The sequence below is a fragment of the Chroicocephalus ridibundus genome, chromosome 3 (genome assembly GCF_963924245.1).
Source record: "Chroicocephalus ridibundus chromosome 3, bChrRid1.1, whole genome shotgun sequence".
In the NCBI taxonomy this organism is placed as follows: Eukaryota; Metazoa; Chordata; class Aves; order Charadriiformes; family Laridae; genus Chroicocephalus; species Chroicocephalus ridibundus.
In genome coordinates, this window is record NC_086286.1 from 25,733,707 (window position 1) to 25,749,091 (window position 15,385).

The 15,385-nt window shown below is 40.2% G+C and overlaps 1 protein-coding gene across 2 annotated transcripts in view; it reads right to left on the reverse strand.

Moving 5' to 3' along the window:
• Positions 1 to 498: 498 nt before the first annotated feature.
• KCNK2 (potassium two pore domain channel subfamily K member 2) overlaps positions 499 to 15,385 on the reverse strand; it is a 134,209-nt gene continuing 119,322 nt past the window's right edge. For both annotated transcript variants that reach the window (XM_063328463.1, XM_063328464.1), the window contains exon 8: positions 499 to 5,285. In XM_063328463.1, the coding sequence (XP_063184533.1) occupies positions 4,968 to 5,285 (318 nt within the window). In that variant the 3' untranslated portion in view covers positions 499 to 4,967. The remainder of the gene's footprint in view (positions 5,286 to 15,385) is intronic.

Genomic DNA, 15,385 nt, shown 5'->3' on the forward strand with positions numbered 1-15,385 from the left:
CCAAGTCAGTTTTTTAGTCAATTTAAGATTATACAACAATGTTGATAAATATTGAAGGCACAAATATATCTGTGTCCAGAATAAAAAGCTGTATAAGCTACTGTATCAGCTGTTACATGTAAAGGGTAAAGGAATGTTTTACAGTAAGTAATGTACCTGTTTATAGACTTATTCAACATATTCCTCTGAAAATTTGTGAAAACATGATAAGCAATGGCTTAAAATGAAAATGTTCAGGTTTTCTAACTAGAATATATCTATTACAATTGATTCTCACACAGGCTTTTTACAATTGTAATAATAATTTGGCAAAGCAGAGAATGCTTGCGCAAATGAAAGAGCAAGCATTTTTAATATCTCGGTGTACCTCAACAGCTTTTTATTTCTAATAACGGTAAATCATCATCTTCCCTATTTTCCTCAAACAGAACACTTCGTTTGCAGTAAGGTTACTTTGTTCGTTTAAATTTGCAGGGCAACACAAACAACAAAAAAAACTTACTCATGTTTCTATGACAAAATAATTACTTTAACTCTGACAAATTAATGTAAAATATTTATTTTTCTTAATATATAAAATCCCTTTCTTTCAAACAGTACTGCAAGGTAGGAAAGAAAAGGTAATTACCACATAACTGTATGACAGCAATTTATTAGAAACATTACCGCTGTATTTCAACAATATATGTAGTTTCCCTCACAGGAGAATTTTCTTACCAGGAAATAGAATTGTATACATATATAGACTTGCAATAAGCATGTAGGATTCACTTTACGTAGAGCAGCCTTCCATTTCTTCTTCCACGAGGCATGTTGTATTCCTATTTGGAGATCATTGGTGTAGAAATAATGCTGGAGGAGCAAGAATTCAAAACAAACATACAGACCAGATTTTCTCCCATCTGCCATCCTGGTCTTATGGGTTTGCTTAGTAACCTCAGGAAGGTCCATTCCAGTTCAAGGGTGGTCCCTTTAGAGGTTTAGCACTTCCGTGGGTTCCTATGTTACTCTTCAGCCGCCTTCTTGTATCAAAAAAAAAAAAATTCAGGAAGAGGTGAAGAGAGGAAGGCACAGCTAGGACGTTCATGAGATTCAGCGAGCTTCTGGGTTTGACCCTTCCAGGCCATTGGCAGCTCAGACAGTAGCACCTCAAGGCTGCCTAAATATTGGGAAAAGGTGGACAGGGAGCCAGGCTGGAGCCAGGTGGACAGGCGCTACAAAACGTGGAGGGCATGCCATAGTAAGCTCTTCCACTGGTGCTTAAGTAAGAACAGGGCATGGAACAAATTCTCTGTGACGCAATCTCCCTGCCTCTCATGTACAGCTACCCAAAAATCAAGGCTTTGACCAACACTTTACCAGATGTAGTACATGAAAGAATGCAAAAAGAGGCAGGATTATCACAGAAAACAGTAAACAATACAGATTATTTCAAGCTACTTCTCAAACAGATTTCAGATTGTTTTTATTAATGCTTCATTTCCTCTAACATTGAGAAATAAATTATTTTGTTAGGTGGCACATGTGCCTGTACAGATTCTTATATGCTAGAACTTGTCTCTCATCCAAAGTGTTTTGCCAATGTCTTTTTTTTATGGTATCCGATTTGCAGTGTAAGAGAAAACAACCCTCTATCAAACTGAAATGCCGTTTTCCCAAACTTGCTTAAGTAGCAAGTATCCTAACGGTCTGGAAATGTCTCTGTGTGTGAGAGAGAGGAAGACGGTTACAAATAGAATTTAATTAAGTCCCAATTCATGCTTTTGCAGCTCCACATTTGTAATGGAAAAGTGAGCTATGCAAGATTTCCAGAGGCAAGAAAGACACGGGTTTTTAGTACAAAAGTCTGCTCTTACAGGAATAAAAAGAAAAAACTTTACAGAGTTCATCAAGTTTTATAAATGTTCTTAGCCATCCACAGCATATGTGATCTATCACTGTATGTGGAGAGGGAGATTTTCCAATAACATTAATGGTACTGGACACATTTGGATCGTGATAACTCTACCTACTTATACCATCTGGACTGTTGCATCTTTTCTTCTTCTTCAGTTATTAAACTTACAGATAAAGGATTTTATTTGTCAATGCTTTGTTCCAAACAGGCAAATATAGTCTATTTTATCTTGATAAGGTAGGATAACACTTAGATCTGTTACAAACGTGAAAAAAGAAACAATATCTTTTATATATAAATTAACAGGGGTACTTTCCCCAGAAATCATATACAAAATAAAGGTACATAAATGCTGAATATCCATCCTAATCTCTCAAACATTGTCACAGGATCTCGAACTCTTTTCAGCAGATCCTGAGATGACCAGAAGTTTCTTTAAAATGAAAGAAACTCCACAGACGCTCACTTCCATAGGTTGGTAAATGGAAACGCGATATTTAGAATGATCCACGGGTTTAACCTAAAGTATCACATCTCTGAGTGTCAAAGACAATAATCATTAAACGTTACCAGTCCCGTTCTGAAAAGCAGCTCCAAAAGGCACTGAGACACATCCCACACAAATCAGATTGGAGAGATGTAGGAAAACAAACGGTCCTCTTCACTTACCACCACACAGCTGCGGGCCCCCTTGGCCAAGACTGAATCGAGGAGGCCATGGCCATTGTAAAATATTCACTGCAGAAATGACTGATCTAGTGTGAAAGGCTACTGCCCTTAGAGCTGCTTCCTCACACACTTCTGCAGAAGGTTCCCCCCAGCAGGGGAGAACTGGGGGGGCAGCAGGGCAGAGCTCCCCGCGCCTCCCGCACTGCCAAGACGGAGCAATTGCCACCAGCTCTGTAGCACGTTGACAGGAGGAAGTGCAGCCTGCCAAGTTTTTGAAACAAAACAGCAAGAAACACAACTTAAGGTATGGCAACCAAAGAGCATTATTTTTACTATGAAGGAAAAAAAAAAAATTAATTTCTGTGCCGGGTGAGTCAAGCCTTTATTGCTAAACCAGCTTAGATTAAAGCAGGTGGCGAACTGCTATACTCTGTAACCAATGAAAGCACAAAAATCTGTTTCACAAATTGTTTCTTAACATTCCAGTTGTAGCAAGCAGGAGATTCAGAAAAGCTTATTTTAATTAAAAACTTTATTTTTCATTACAATTCACAGTTTATACATGGCAAGACGAACCCTCGCCATGTGGACATTCAGAACACTGTGCTGGGGAGACAAGGGTCTTTGTTATAAGAGCATTGCTCAGTGCTGTGTCATGGAACTTCCTTAGTTTTAAAAGCGTACTCTCTGTAAATGTTAATTGACTGATATTTACACTGAACTGACTGAATTTACATATTAACTTATATTTATTAGAAAACAAGCTAAGCATCCAAAAAACATTAACATTCATATCTTGCATGTTATCTAATGGTCAGAGATGCTGTTAAGATTTGCCACTTGAATCATGCCCAATCAGCAAAGTCCCATTCTTTTTTAATTTACACAGAGCCTAAATTATTCTTTAAGGCCTGTTCTACTCATTTTATGTACAGCCAGGTTACAATAGACTAACATAAGAAAAAAATGCAAAATTATCCATTCCATCCTGCATTTCTTCTGAATCTCATGTACATCTATAAGCAAAACAGAAGATACAAAATTAAAGTTAATGTGTTTTCTTAAAACCAATAAAGAAAACCCATAGTCTGGTTTAGATCTGCTTCTTGTCAGCCTATCCTGTCTGAACAATCATCGGTATTCAGATTGTGCTATTTATCAGCTCTTCTTCATGCCTGCACTTATATTCAGAGCCATCTCTCCTTGAAATGTAGAAAGTCACAGTGATACCAGTTTCAATTGCGTTCCCACGTTAGTCACAGCTCCGGCACAGGCAGCCGCCGCACGCTGTGACATTCAGGAAAGCTCTCCAGCAGGATTCCTGGGTAAGATATCATATGGCATCTGGTGTGACTTGACTTAAAAGAGGAAGGAAGTTAAGAATCCTTTTCATAGAGCAAATAGCTGGCAGAAGGTTTACGCTTATTAAAAACCGCTGTATTTTTCTGCATTGTTTTCTGGGTGTGGTTATTAGAACACAGCAATTAAAAGCCTCTCCTGCCTCTCCTCAAAATAGTAATTTTTATTTGCTCTTGTCATCTACCAAATAATTTACTGATAGATAAGCTGCAGATTTTTTGGTACATCTGACAGAGAGGAAAAAAACAACTGCTGACCACTGCTTGAAAAAATAAGACCCGAAGATGGTCTGCAAATTCTACAAGTCAGTGCGAACAAGCATCAGCTGGACCTGAGTAAAACAAAATGCTTCTGGGGGATATGTTTGCAACTGTTGAAACTGCAGTGCCTTTAAATTTAGAGCTAAGAACATCATTTGACGATTGTTGAGTTTTGGCATTCATTCATGCTGGTTGGTATCTTCACGACAGACACCTTGGAAACACCATCATTTCAGGAAGAATGAAAGCTCAAATGAAATACACTTCTCATGCGAAAAAACCAAACAAACAAAAAGCCATACAGGAACTGTAGAGGTTCTGGTTCTTCAAAAGATAAGGCACTGACAAAAATTTCTTAGGTAAAAGGCTGCATAAGAATTTCTTGCCATTTACAAGTGAGTTGTAGTCCAGAAATGGTCCATTCCTAGGCTCAGTAAGGTAGACCCTGAAATTTTAAGGACTGATCCCTCAAAGCTACATTGTTACCATAAACAAGTGTGATTCATTCTTGAGGCCATATGGCACATTAGGAGAAGTGAAAAAACAGTCTGGGCAGAGAAAGGCAGAAGACGTTGCTTGTTCCAGCATCTTTCGATAACAGAAGTGCCATTCATCTTTGTGTCTTTGAAGAGATGCGATGGTAACTCTGGACTGCAGTTTCTGTGGAACTCATGCACACATATAAAATGCTATTAGCATTGATCATCGACAGGGTGGAGAAAAAAGGGTAAATGGCTAGTCTAAGCCAAGAGCTTCTCAAGGACTGGGATCCGAAGTCATGGCTACTTAATGTTTTCAATAACAGCTATCTCTTCTGCTGCACAGTGTGGTGTCAAACCATTCATGTAAATGCTGTCCGTCTTTGTTAGAGCTGGCAAGATGTCCTTCTCACTGGTGAGATGGTTGACTGATAGGGTTCTCTTGCAGGGAGTCAGGTCTTGATTGTGGTTGACGGCGAGTTCTGCAGAGAGCTTCCTTTTGATAGAGGTAGCCCGCTGGAACTTGTCATAGATCTCCACGCTCAGGCGCCTTCGAGTTTCTTTGAACTCTGCGGTGACATTGGCTGTCCACTCCGCAGCATGGGCTCTGAATTCCCCTACCTGCGGCAAGAATGAGACAAAAAAAAGAAGCATTATGGGGCCGAGGGCTTTAGGCACTGTTCAGGTTCAAGAGCCCAGTGAGAGAGCAATGAGGCTTTGGGCTGGCAAAGAGCTGCCGCTGCTGCCGGCACAGATTTCTCATGCTGCAGACTCGCTCTTTTATCGGTAGCAACTAAACAAGAAGAAACGTTGCACCAGTAAGAGTTAACAACAACTCTAAAAACACAATAAAAATCTTTTCTGCTAAATTTTCTTTAATTATAGGCAGTCAACAATGCAGGGAAGCTGCAGAGCCCGACAGCTGCACGGTACCCAGCTGGTCAGGGGATGCTGAAATCCCAGCAACCCAGGCTGTGTTATGTATTGTTACAAGGGTGCAGGGTTATTTATGAGCACTTTTACTCTGTCTGGAAAGATCCCTGGGAGACCTGGCGAAGAATTTTCTAAATTTAGACAGAAAAGCTTTTTTAAAGGAAAACGTCAGCTGCTTGTATTCTCTCTTGTTTTGTGCTTGCTCAAACGTAGCGCTAACACAGCAGCGGTTTCAGTCATGTCAGCGGCATGTCTGCTTACCACCCTGGCTCCACCAAAATGACATACTGAAAAGCAGCATGAAGACAATTGCGGAGTGGGACTCCGGGGGCCGTTACCGATCACACCCAGTGGCCGCAGACGGCTGCTGTACCATTACCATACAGCTGGAGGGGGGTATTGCCACCGCCAAGCCCGCATCTCCGGTCAGGCTGGCTGCAAGGTGCTAGTTCATACCATGGCCACCGTTTCACAGGCGCGTGTATATCCCCTGCTGCCCGCTCGGTTCCTGTGCTCTAACTCGATACGGCCTTATATTGACGGCCTTTACGGCAAAGGCTGCTCCCCTTTCACTACAACTACCATAATTTTTACCCCTTAGGATTTCTGTCCACCATTTCAGTGTTTCAGTAGTAGGAAAGCTGAAGCATCCCACAAGCCCAAGCTCTGAGGGCAGGGCTGAGGAAGGGGAGGAAGGCAGCTGCTGGCACGGAATCCCAAATTATCCTTATTTTTCCTCAGATATGGGATGAGGTAGACTGAGCAGCTCACCCAGATAACAGCCTGAGGTGAACTATGGCCTTGTAATTTATCTGCTATTTATGTTTTTGCTGTTGTATTTCAACCAAACCACTGTTACAATATTAAATAAGTGATATAGGTAATTAAAAGAGTCACCTTTTAGGGCAGATTATCTCATTATAACTGTGAAGGAAACAGATCATGTCTCTTTAAATCTCTGCTTTGTAGGCGGTTTAATAGTTGAAAGATATCGCACAGGGAAGCTAGACTGCTGATAAATATAACTCCAAAGCAAAGCATTTTAGAAGAATTAACCCACTTAAATAAATTAGTCTAATTGGTACTGCTCAGTCCAGAATTTCAATCATTGGCAAGCAAGCTTGGACTTGGTGAACACAGAAATAAAAAAAAAAATTAAAAAATTAACCCAGAGAAATATGGGGGGCAAGCCATCAGAAAAAAAGTGGCCACGAGCTTATTCATGCTTTGCAGTGCAGTGGAAAACAGGAATATAATGAAGGTAAAAAATAATCAGCTCACCCAGGAGTGACAGGGTTTCAGGAAAACTTTCCCCCTCCAGAAACAAAACAAAAAGATCTCTTTACCCAGGGGTCATTTTATTACATTTGTCTCAGCTTCAGTGAATTACACAGATGACTAATGTGGACCCATTATGTGTATTTTCTAAAACAAGGATTATTATCTGTAATACACAGAGGACTTGCCCAGCTGAATGATTATTAGTATTTAAATTGTGCAATTAGGATCAGACACACTGCACTTCAGATCTGAAAATAATGAAATCCGTAATGCTGAAACATTTCAGCTGCTACAATATTTTTGTCGTAAACAAGTAATAAAAATATGATAAGCAGTATCAGTGCACACCTTGGGGCAGCCTCATCCTTCTCCAAAGCTTTACTAAAGGCAGGTTGCTCAGGTTCTGGAGCGTGCTTCTGTCCGGGGGAGCAAAGAGCCAGTATACAGGTTCCTCCTATTTTACCCTACACACTTGTACCCTTTACCAGACCAATTATTTTGCTCAGGCACACATCTCTGGCATTCCATATGGTCACATCCAAGGGATGTTATCAGACCGGTAGCTTTAAAATTGTGTCTTGGAAACCTACTGGAAGCTACAAGCATCTTGAAATGTCTTCCCATATGCTTTTTTAACCTTCCTGTCACTAGTAGTTTCAGTCCCCACTTCTCTCATGTTTTCCTAGCGAATAAAAAACAGCTGGCCATGCTTCTGATGAAAGCAAGCCTATAACCCCTAGGACAGGCTCAGAATTCCCTGGCCAGCCCACCTAACCGCATGCTGGTGATGGACCTGTCTTGCGCTGGGCATGCTGCTATATTTTAACTCTTGTGCATGTAAGTTATTCAAGGGAATTTTAAAATTGTAGTTGTTAGGATATCTCATTACTAAATTCCAATTAGATTTATTTTGGGAAGCACATTTACGCAGCCAGCTGAAGAACATCATTAAATATGCCTTTGGAGATGGGCTCATGTTCCAATTAAGGTGATGCGGAACATGAACATGGTGGACTCAATCCTATCTTCCCAAAGACCAGAGCTATGATGCGATGCTGCTTGGCACAATTAGAGTGTTATATTAAAATCATGGGGAAAAAATTAAAAACGTGGTGCTATTGCTAAGCAGAATTGAAATACGTAAGTAGTAAAACAGAGGTAATTGGCACGGCATGAGAAACTAGAAGTTCAGGGCTGTGTGAACTATGCGTCCCCCAAATTACTGCTTTCAGCCCCTAGCTGTTGTGTGAACCGAAATGCACTCATAAATGTTATCTCTTCAGAATAAAACTCTTAATTCCATAGCACTTACAGACTCAAGCACAAAAGGTTATAGGAAAAGAAACGTGCAGTTTTTAACTGCCAGTGTACATAAGCAACTTGCTCTTATAATTTGATCCCTCCTTTATCCATAGGGACATTTCTGTATACGTTCAGATTCTTTCTGTCCTTAGGGTATGACATTTTATCATACTGCATTACAGCTCCTCTTCATCTGGGGGCTGACAGTCACAAAATGTCTTATGCAAAGTGATTGAAATGCCAGTTGCCTATGCTGCTCAAAAAAAAATCTTAACATACCTACCTACCATAACAATTTTTTACTTTTCTCCAATTCTCTTGCCTCATTACAGCACACAGCTCTGTAGACTCTGCAGCTGTCATAGTTGGGAGAAATGTGACATGAGGACTAGGCCTCTTAGACACAGAAATTACTGACAACTAAGTATTCTACATAAGGCTAAATGATGCAAAATGTTTGAAAAGTAATAGGAAAAACATGTCACAGTGATAGCACCTGACTCAGCCATACAATAAGCAGCACTAACCTGGCGATGCTGCTCGCGCCCAGTCTTTGGGGAACAGAAAGGCCCCCAGTAATGGGGACACAGGCCCTAGCCGAGCTCCAGGATTAATTTCCTCCACATCAAAATCCAACTTAAGACTGCAAGGTATTAGACGTATTTTGCAAGGAGTATCAACTCTTAACATATTAACATTGTACTTCAAACACAGCTAGTACTATTATGAAGCAATACGTGACTGCCTTATGAGTCCAGGGAAGACAGGTCTCAATGACAAATTCTCAAGAAATACTGTAATGGTATACACAAGTAAATATTCCACACAGCACGCTTCACCACAAAAAACAAGATATTTTTCTATCAAACAGCCGATTCCTCGCCCAGCACAGGCTGTGTGGCCTCCAGCAACCACTGCAGATGGGCCTGGATATCCACCTGTGGTGGAAATGTCACATTAGGTTATAACGAGGAATAGCCTCTGAACAATTCTGAAGTGTGTCTACTCATTCCTGTTAAAGTTACTTTTGATTTTTTGGGGGGTTGTCTGTTTGTTTTTAACTATACATCAAAAAATACTGCATGAACTTCCTCAATGACCAAACAGTTCCCAGGCTGTGCACATACATTATCACCAATATCATTTAAAGATAGACATACTGAATTTGACAGAACTAGGTATAAACACGGACATTAAGCAACCATTCCTTTACCTATTCCTGACAAAACCCATCTAAATTAATAATGGCCTAAAACTGGCTCTCAGTCAATATCACTGGCGAGACCAAAACTCTCTATTCGTTTTCATCACCACCATATTTTAGCTTTCTCACTGTCTAGCTGAGCTCCACACTTGGACAGAGGCCAACAGCATAACCCAGGATGTGAGTATGCCCAAGGGAATGCTACTGGAAAAAAAAAAAAAAAAAAAAAAAAAAAGGCATTTGAAGATACTGAAGCACCTGCTTCATTCTTCAGTGCGTTTACTCTAACTCCTTATACTTGTCAGAAGTTTGGGGATCTTTCTGGACACCCCATTCACAAGAGATATCCAAATAAATATACAAACAAAACTGCCCACCATGCAGGATGACCACTCATCCTATTAAAAGCGGTCTGGACAGCACAAGCCACGTAGCCATAACCTTCACATGTGTAATCTGTACTTTGAATTAAGCCACATCTGTGGTCTAACAGAAAAAAAACCCCACAAGCCTAATTAAAGATGTCTTTAAATAAACCAAAAGGAATACAGACTTCTCTAACTTAACTTTGCCTTAGTTTTGTTCCTCTCTCTCAGGGAGTTTCTTGAAAAATTCCCACCATTACAGTATAACCAGTTAATCTACTGACAGAGAGGGAACAAAGACAGCCTGCTTGCATGGGGTTCAGATATACGACATCAAAGTTATGATACACTTGGGAGAAGATAAACCACTAAGTACCAAATAAGAAAAAAATTAACATTATATATTCTAAGCTAGAAAATGAAAACATATATTTTTAAATAATGTGTATAGCTTTTTCTTTCATAACTGTACTTTATGTTGTTTCCTTTGGCATAGGGGGCTCATACACTTTACAACGGCCATGTTAGTGCAAGCCAAAAGAATTAATTAAAGGGTTAGGGGTTTGGGTTAGTAGATGAGCTTGAGATATCCATCTGACTGCATTTTAGGGTAAAAATAACAAAGTGGCCTTCCTTACAGATATTCTTAACGCTCTAGAAGTTCCTCAGTATACAATTCCTAACATTTATCCCTAACGCATTCTCCAATGTTTTGCAGCTTCATTTTTCCTCTCCAATGTACTTTTTCTGTTACTTAAAAATAACACACCCAATTAACCTCTCCATGATACGCTACTCAGAGACAAAGCCAGAAAGAGCACGTACATGTCACATTATCCAGGCAGCAGAGTAGAGTACATAACATTTTGTCTTAGCTTTCAAGAAACTCATCCAGCATTCGCAGAAATTGTTCTCAAAGTCTCACTTAAAAAACAAAATTTAAAATAATGTAGGTACGGCGAGGTTTGATGGGTTTAACAATGCAGCTGCTGGGTGGGCTGATTCCCTGCGTGAGCGGGCGGGTTTGTCTATCCGCCATCTCACTTTCCTGCAGCTCTGGGCATGCATACACCACCTCTTCCCACCCGAGCTGCTGCTGGCCGCAAATTTATGTTCTCTCCATCAGTTGTCTATAGGCTGGAGAAGACTGGAGTGTAGAAGAGAAAAAGACAAGTTTCGCAGACATTTTTATTGAAGCCTGTGCATTTCCTCTATGTTAAGGGAATGTCATTTAAAGTCCAACTAAATAAATTCCCACCCCAATTATCTGTCTTTTAGTACTTCTGTAATTGTAGTGTTATCATTAAGTACCCAAACCCCATTGTGCTGTAATCTGTGGACAGGTATTTAGAAAAGACTGTGCTCTACTTGTCTTTAAAGGTAAAGAAAACAGTAACAAAATGCAACACAGAAATACCACAGGCCCCTATGCTGAGCTTTCCCAGGTGTTTAATCACTACCTCCTATTCCTTCATTCTGTTAGGAGCTCTGTTCTGTTAGAGTTCTCTTAGAACTCTTCTACACCAGGTATTTAAGCTACCAGACTTTAATTTCAAAGTGAATGGCACAAATGAAGCAGTAAATGATCCCTTTTTTGGTTCCCCTGACTGGTATACACGTCTCGCTGTTTTTCAGGCAAATATTAGAGGGGAGAAGATTCTATTTTGTGAAATTGCCATCTTCTGCAGTGACATTTAAATTACATAGACATTTGTATTTTTGTAGCCATGGTGGTCAGAAATGTTTTGGGAACAATGCTTTCCCATTGGAAATTGGATTATTCAGTCCTGTAATAAGTAATGTTTGTGAGTTCATTCTGGTGAGCAATGATTGTTTGGTTTCACCCACATAACTTCCATGAGCACATCTGATGCCTTGGATGAAATAAACCACATTCTCCAATGGGAATGCAGAGACCCCATGAATTTTGATTATTTTTTTGTGGAGGAACATCTATGGTGGCAGCTGTGGGATTATGTTTTGTGGAGATGTGACAGATGGCGCATACAGAAATGGCCCTTTTGCTCTGTCATGGTCTGATTCAACAAAATAAAAACAGGTAGCCTACAGAATAATATAAAAAACCCATGTCTACAAAACCAGAACCAGATATACTAACAGTCATCACATTTATTTTGTTACGCCTCTTTTTTTCCAAATATATGAACGTTCCTGTGTTAGGTACCTCCTCAGGACTATTCTTGAACTTTGCCCATCAGACACCTCTTTGCATAGAGCTGCATGTGAGCGTCTCTCAATACTGTACACAAGTTATTGGCCTGATTATCTCAGTCCCTAATGTTCTTCTTTATTAATAACTTCCAAAGATAAAAAAAGATGCTGACATTTTCCTATCAAAATCAGCTGTTCTGCTTAGTTGTTTCATCTACCTCAGAGAGTCATCCAGCCCCTCTTTTCAACCTGATGAGAGTGAACGACATCCACCTGTATTAACCACAAGAAACTATTTAGGATTACGTAAAGCTCTACCAGCTGAGCTGAAGGTGATTCAGGAGAACAGCATGTATTCTCTGTCTGCACTACACAGCCAATGACTTTGCTGCAGCCAGAAATAGCAAGCATTTTAAGAATTATACTAGAAGCATAATGAAACCCAAGCCACAGGCAGCTGGAAGACTGTCGCAACTTTCTCCCATAGGAAAGAAACAATGATTGTTTCATAAACTCCTTGGACTTCTTTAGCTTATAAAGATATGCTAAAGGAAACATAAAAAAAGGATTTTAAATTTTGATTTGGTACTGAGTAAGGAATGGCTATTGTAACTATACGGTCACATCTCAGTAAAAACTGTTTATTTCTTAACTTTCTAATGTCAATGTCTGGAGTGATACTTGTGTGAAATATTAAAGCTCCACTTTGGTTGTTCAACCCTAGCATTACAACTGCACTCATCCCTTGTAAAGGAAAGAATTCCATAATTTCTTCAGTCCTTTTTATCCATGACTGCAAAGCAGTTTCCTCACCGTCAACACTTCTTCTTGAAGATGCAAGGATATTCTGCTAAACTGGCTTTGTCTGGGGATTTGTCCACCAGACAGCTATCAAATGCATACACACTCAGTTTTGGTGCCTTTTCCTAACAATATCCCAGCACAGATAATAGCTTAAAAAAGTAAAGTTTTTAGGAATATTAATCATGAAGATATGGGCTGAACAGATTCCAGATTAAATATCACTTTGTCAATAGAGTTAAATCACAGATATATTTGTCAGAGTAACCTAACGGATCAACTACATCTTGTCTCCAAAAATCAAATTTTCCTAATATAAACCATGATAATGTACATTCAGGGAATCTTCATGGGTTATTAGCTCCAAGAAATGCCACTGCTATAACGGAGCTATCTTTAATCAATTTCTCTTATTATGAAGTATAAGTCACTTGCTCCAGTTTTATTTCTTGCAAATTCAATAGCTCTCGCCATCACGACCTGGCTGCACGCAGCCCACACTGGCAGCATTTCCACCTCCCCTGACCCAGGCAGTCGGCAGGGTGAGACAAGGGGGGGCACCGCGGGAGAGCAGGGCCAGGCGTGGGGGCTGGCAGGCCAGGCGCCAACAGTGTCCCCCTGCCCTCGGCAGGCACAGCGTGCCCCGCTGCTCACCTCTCTTGTAACCAGCACCGCCCCAGCATCACTTTGGGACCTGGTACTTAATATGCAATAGCAAAACAGCCACCTCTAAAGGGCTTTCATATGCCCGGGCAAGAGGCATGATATAAACAAACTGCACCAAAATGGTAACAGTGTAGATGTTACCTTTATGCGTGTGTGTCGAATGTGAAGTTAAGCAGGCATCGCATGTCCGAAGTACGCAAAGCTATGAGGAAAGACATCTCAGGAAAAGCGTAAAAAAACATCAGCAGACTGGTTTTTCTGGGACTCCCAGAACAACATGTTCTTTCATATTCATTACTGCACATAGTACTACAGTGTACTTGTAAAAGAGCGATCAATATGGAAACTCGGTATTACAGACTGTTGCTAGGGCAGGACTGAGAACACCACCGGGATTACTTATCATCTCTTGCAAAGGGAAGACATCCAATTGCATTCAAAACCAGGTCAGCCGTTTCTGCTTTCTCCTTACACCGATACTACTCTTTATACATCTCAGACTCAGAGACATTATGGAGGGACTGTACTCCCATCTTTCATTTTTGGGGTCATTTTTGTACCATTGTTAGGCAAATTTGACGAGACCTATGGCTGTATTTACTGTAGGAATATTTTATATTTCCCCCCCCCCATCTCATAGAAATTATTAGACACAACCACCTTTTTGAATGTGGCTATTCTGTCTCATACACGCTTTTGTGTATATCTTGGATGGACTGTAAAAAACTCTAAATGTTAGACAGACTTCTCTTCAGATGGCTCTTTTGCCATTTTTGTAGCGTACTGTATTCTTTCCAAAGTTTAGACCACAGATCTAGGAACTGTTTTCTGGTAATATACCTTATCAATAACACCTGCAGCAGTAACACCAATTTCCTACAGAAAGTCAACAATCCCCTGCTTGCACATCCTAGAATTGTGTCACCCCTATTAATCATTGCCTTGCAAAAGGGCCCCACATGCAATTGCTCTCACACCGTGACTGTCTCCCACAAATATTTCTGATTCAGTGCTTTTTAGGAACAGAATTCCATCAAGTCAGTCTGACCCACCCACTGAACTTGAATATCCACTTAATTCTTAAAACTACTGCAACTGTTTTTTAATTTTTTTGTAAGAAAAGAAAAAGCACAAATGGTTGTTTTCTTCAACAGAAGCTGATCCATCTCGCTTAAAACAAGGCACAATGGACTGGCAATTGGGCTCACCTTTGTAAAAAGCCTCTGATCACCAGGCTGAACAGTTATTACCACCTTCATTTCTAAGCGAATGGATTTTGCTTCTTAAAAAACAGCGAGAGCCAGGTTAAGAGCTCACCGTTACTGAAAGAACTTATCCTTCCTCCTCCGTGGTCAGACACCCTCACCAAACAGCCTCTGAGGCCTATCTGTTTGCCTTGTATACCAGTTCAACTCACTAAAACCTCACAAAACTGTTTTTTACTTGAGCACGCTCATATTTTCATCTTTTCATGCATACAGCCTACATTTAGGGTCCCTCCTTGGGGGATATGAGAGATGGGTTCAAGTTCTCTTTAGGCTGGGACCCTTATGAGAGGTGAGCACCTTTAGCCTGAAGCTAGTAAAATGAAAATACAACAAATATTATAGGGAGTGTGATAATCTCCATGGCATCATCATGACAAGCCTAATTCTGTTTTGACAGACATGAGTGACAGCTCTGCCACTGGTGCCAAGAAGATTAAACTGAATGAGGATTCAGATCAGTCAAATTTGTTTAATTTGTTTATAAATATCAAAGATAAAAATTGCCTCTTTAATTTCCACAAGAAGTGAATGTGCTATTTCTCATGAAATTTTGGGCTCGGTTTTTAAAGCTAGATCAATATTGTTCAATTCAAAAGAAAGACAACTCAGCATGAAAAATCACTTGTGCGAACTGAGCCGGTGTCTAACATGAGTCAGTCACCTGGACCGTTGATATACAGTGAGGAGGACAGGCTCTTCCAGGATGCATCTCATACTGTAGATGCCTTA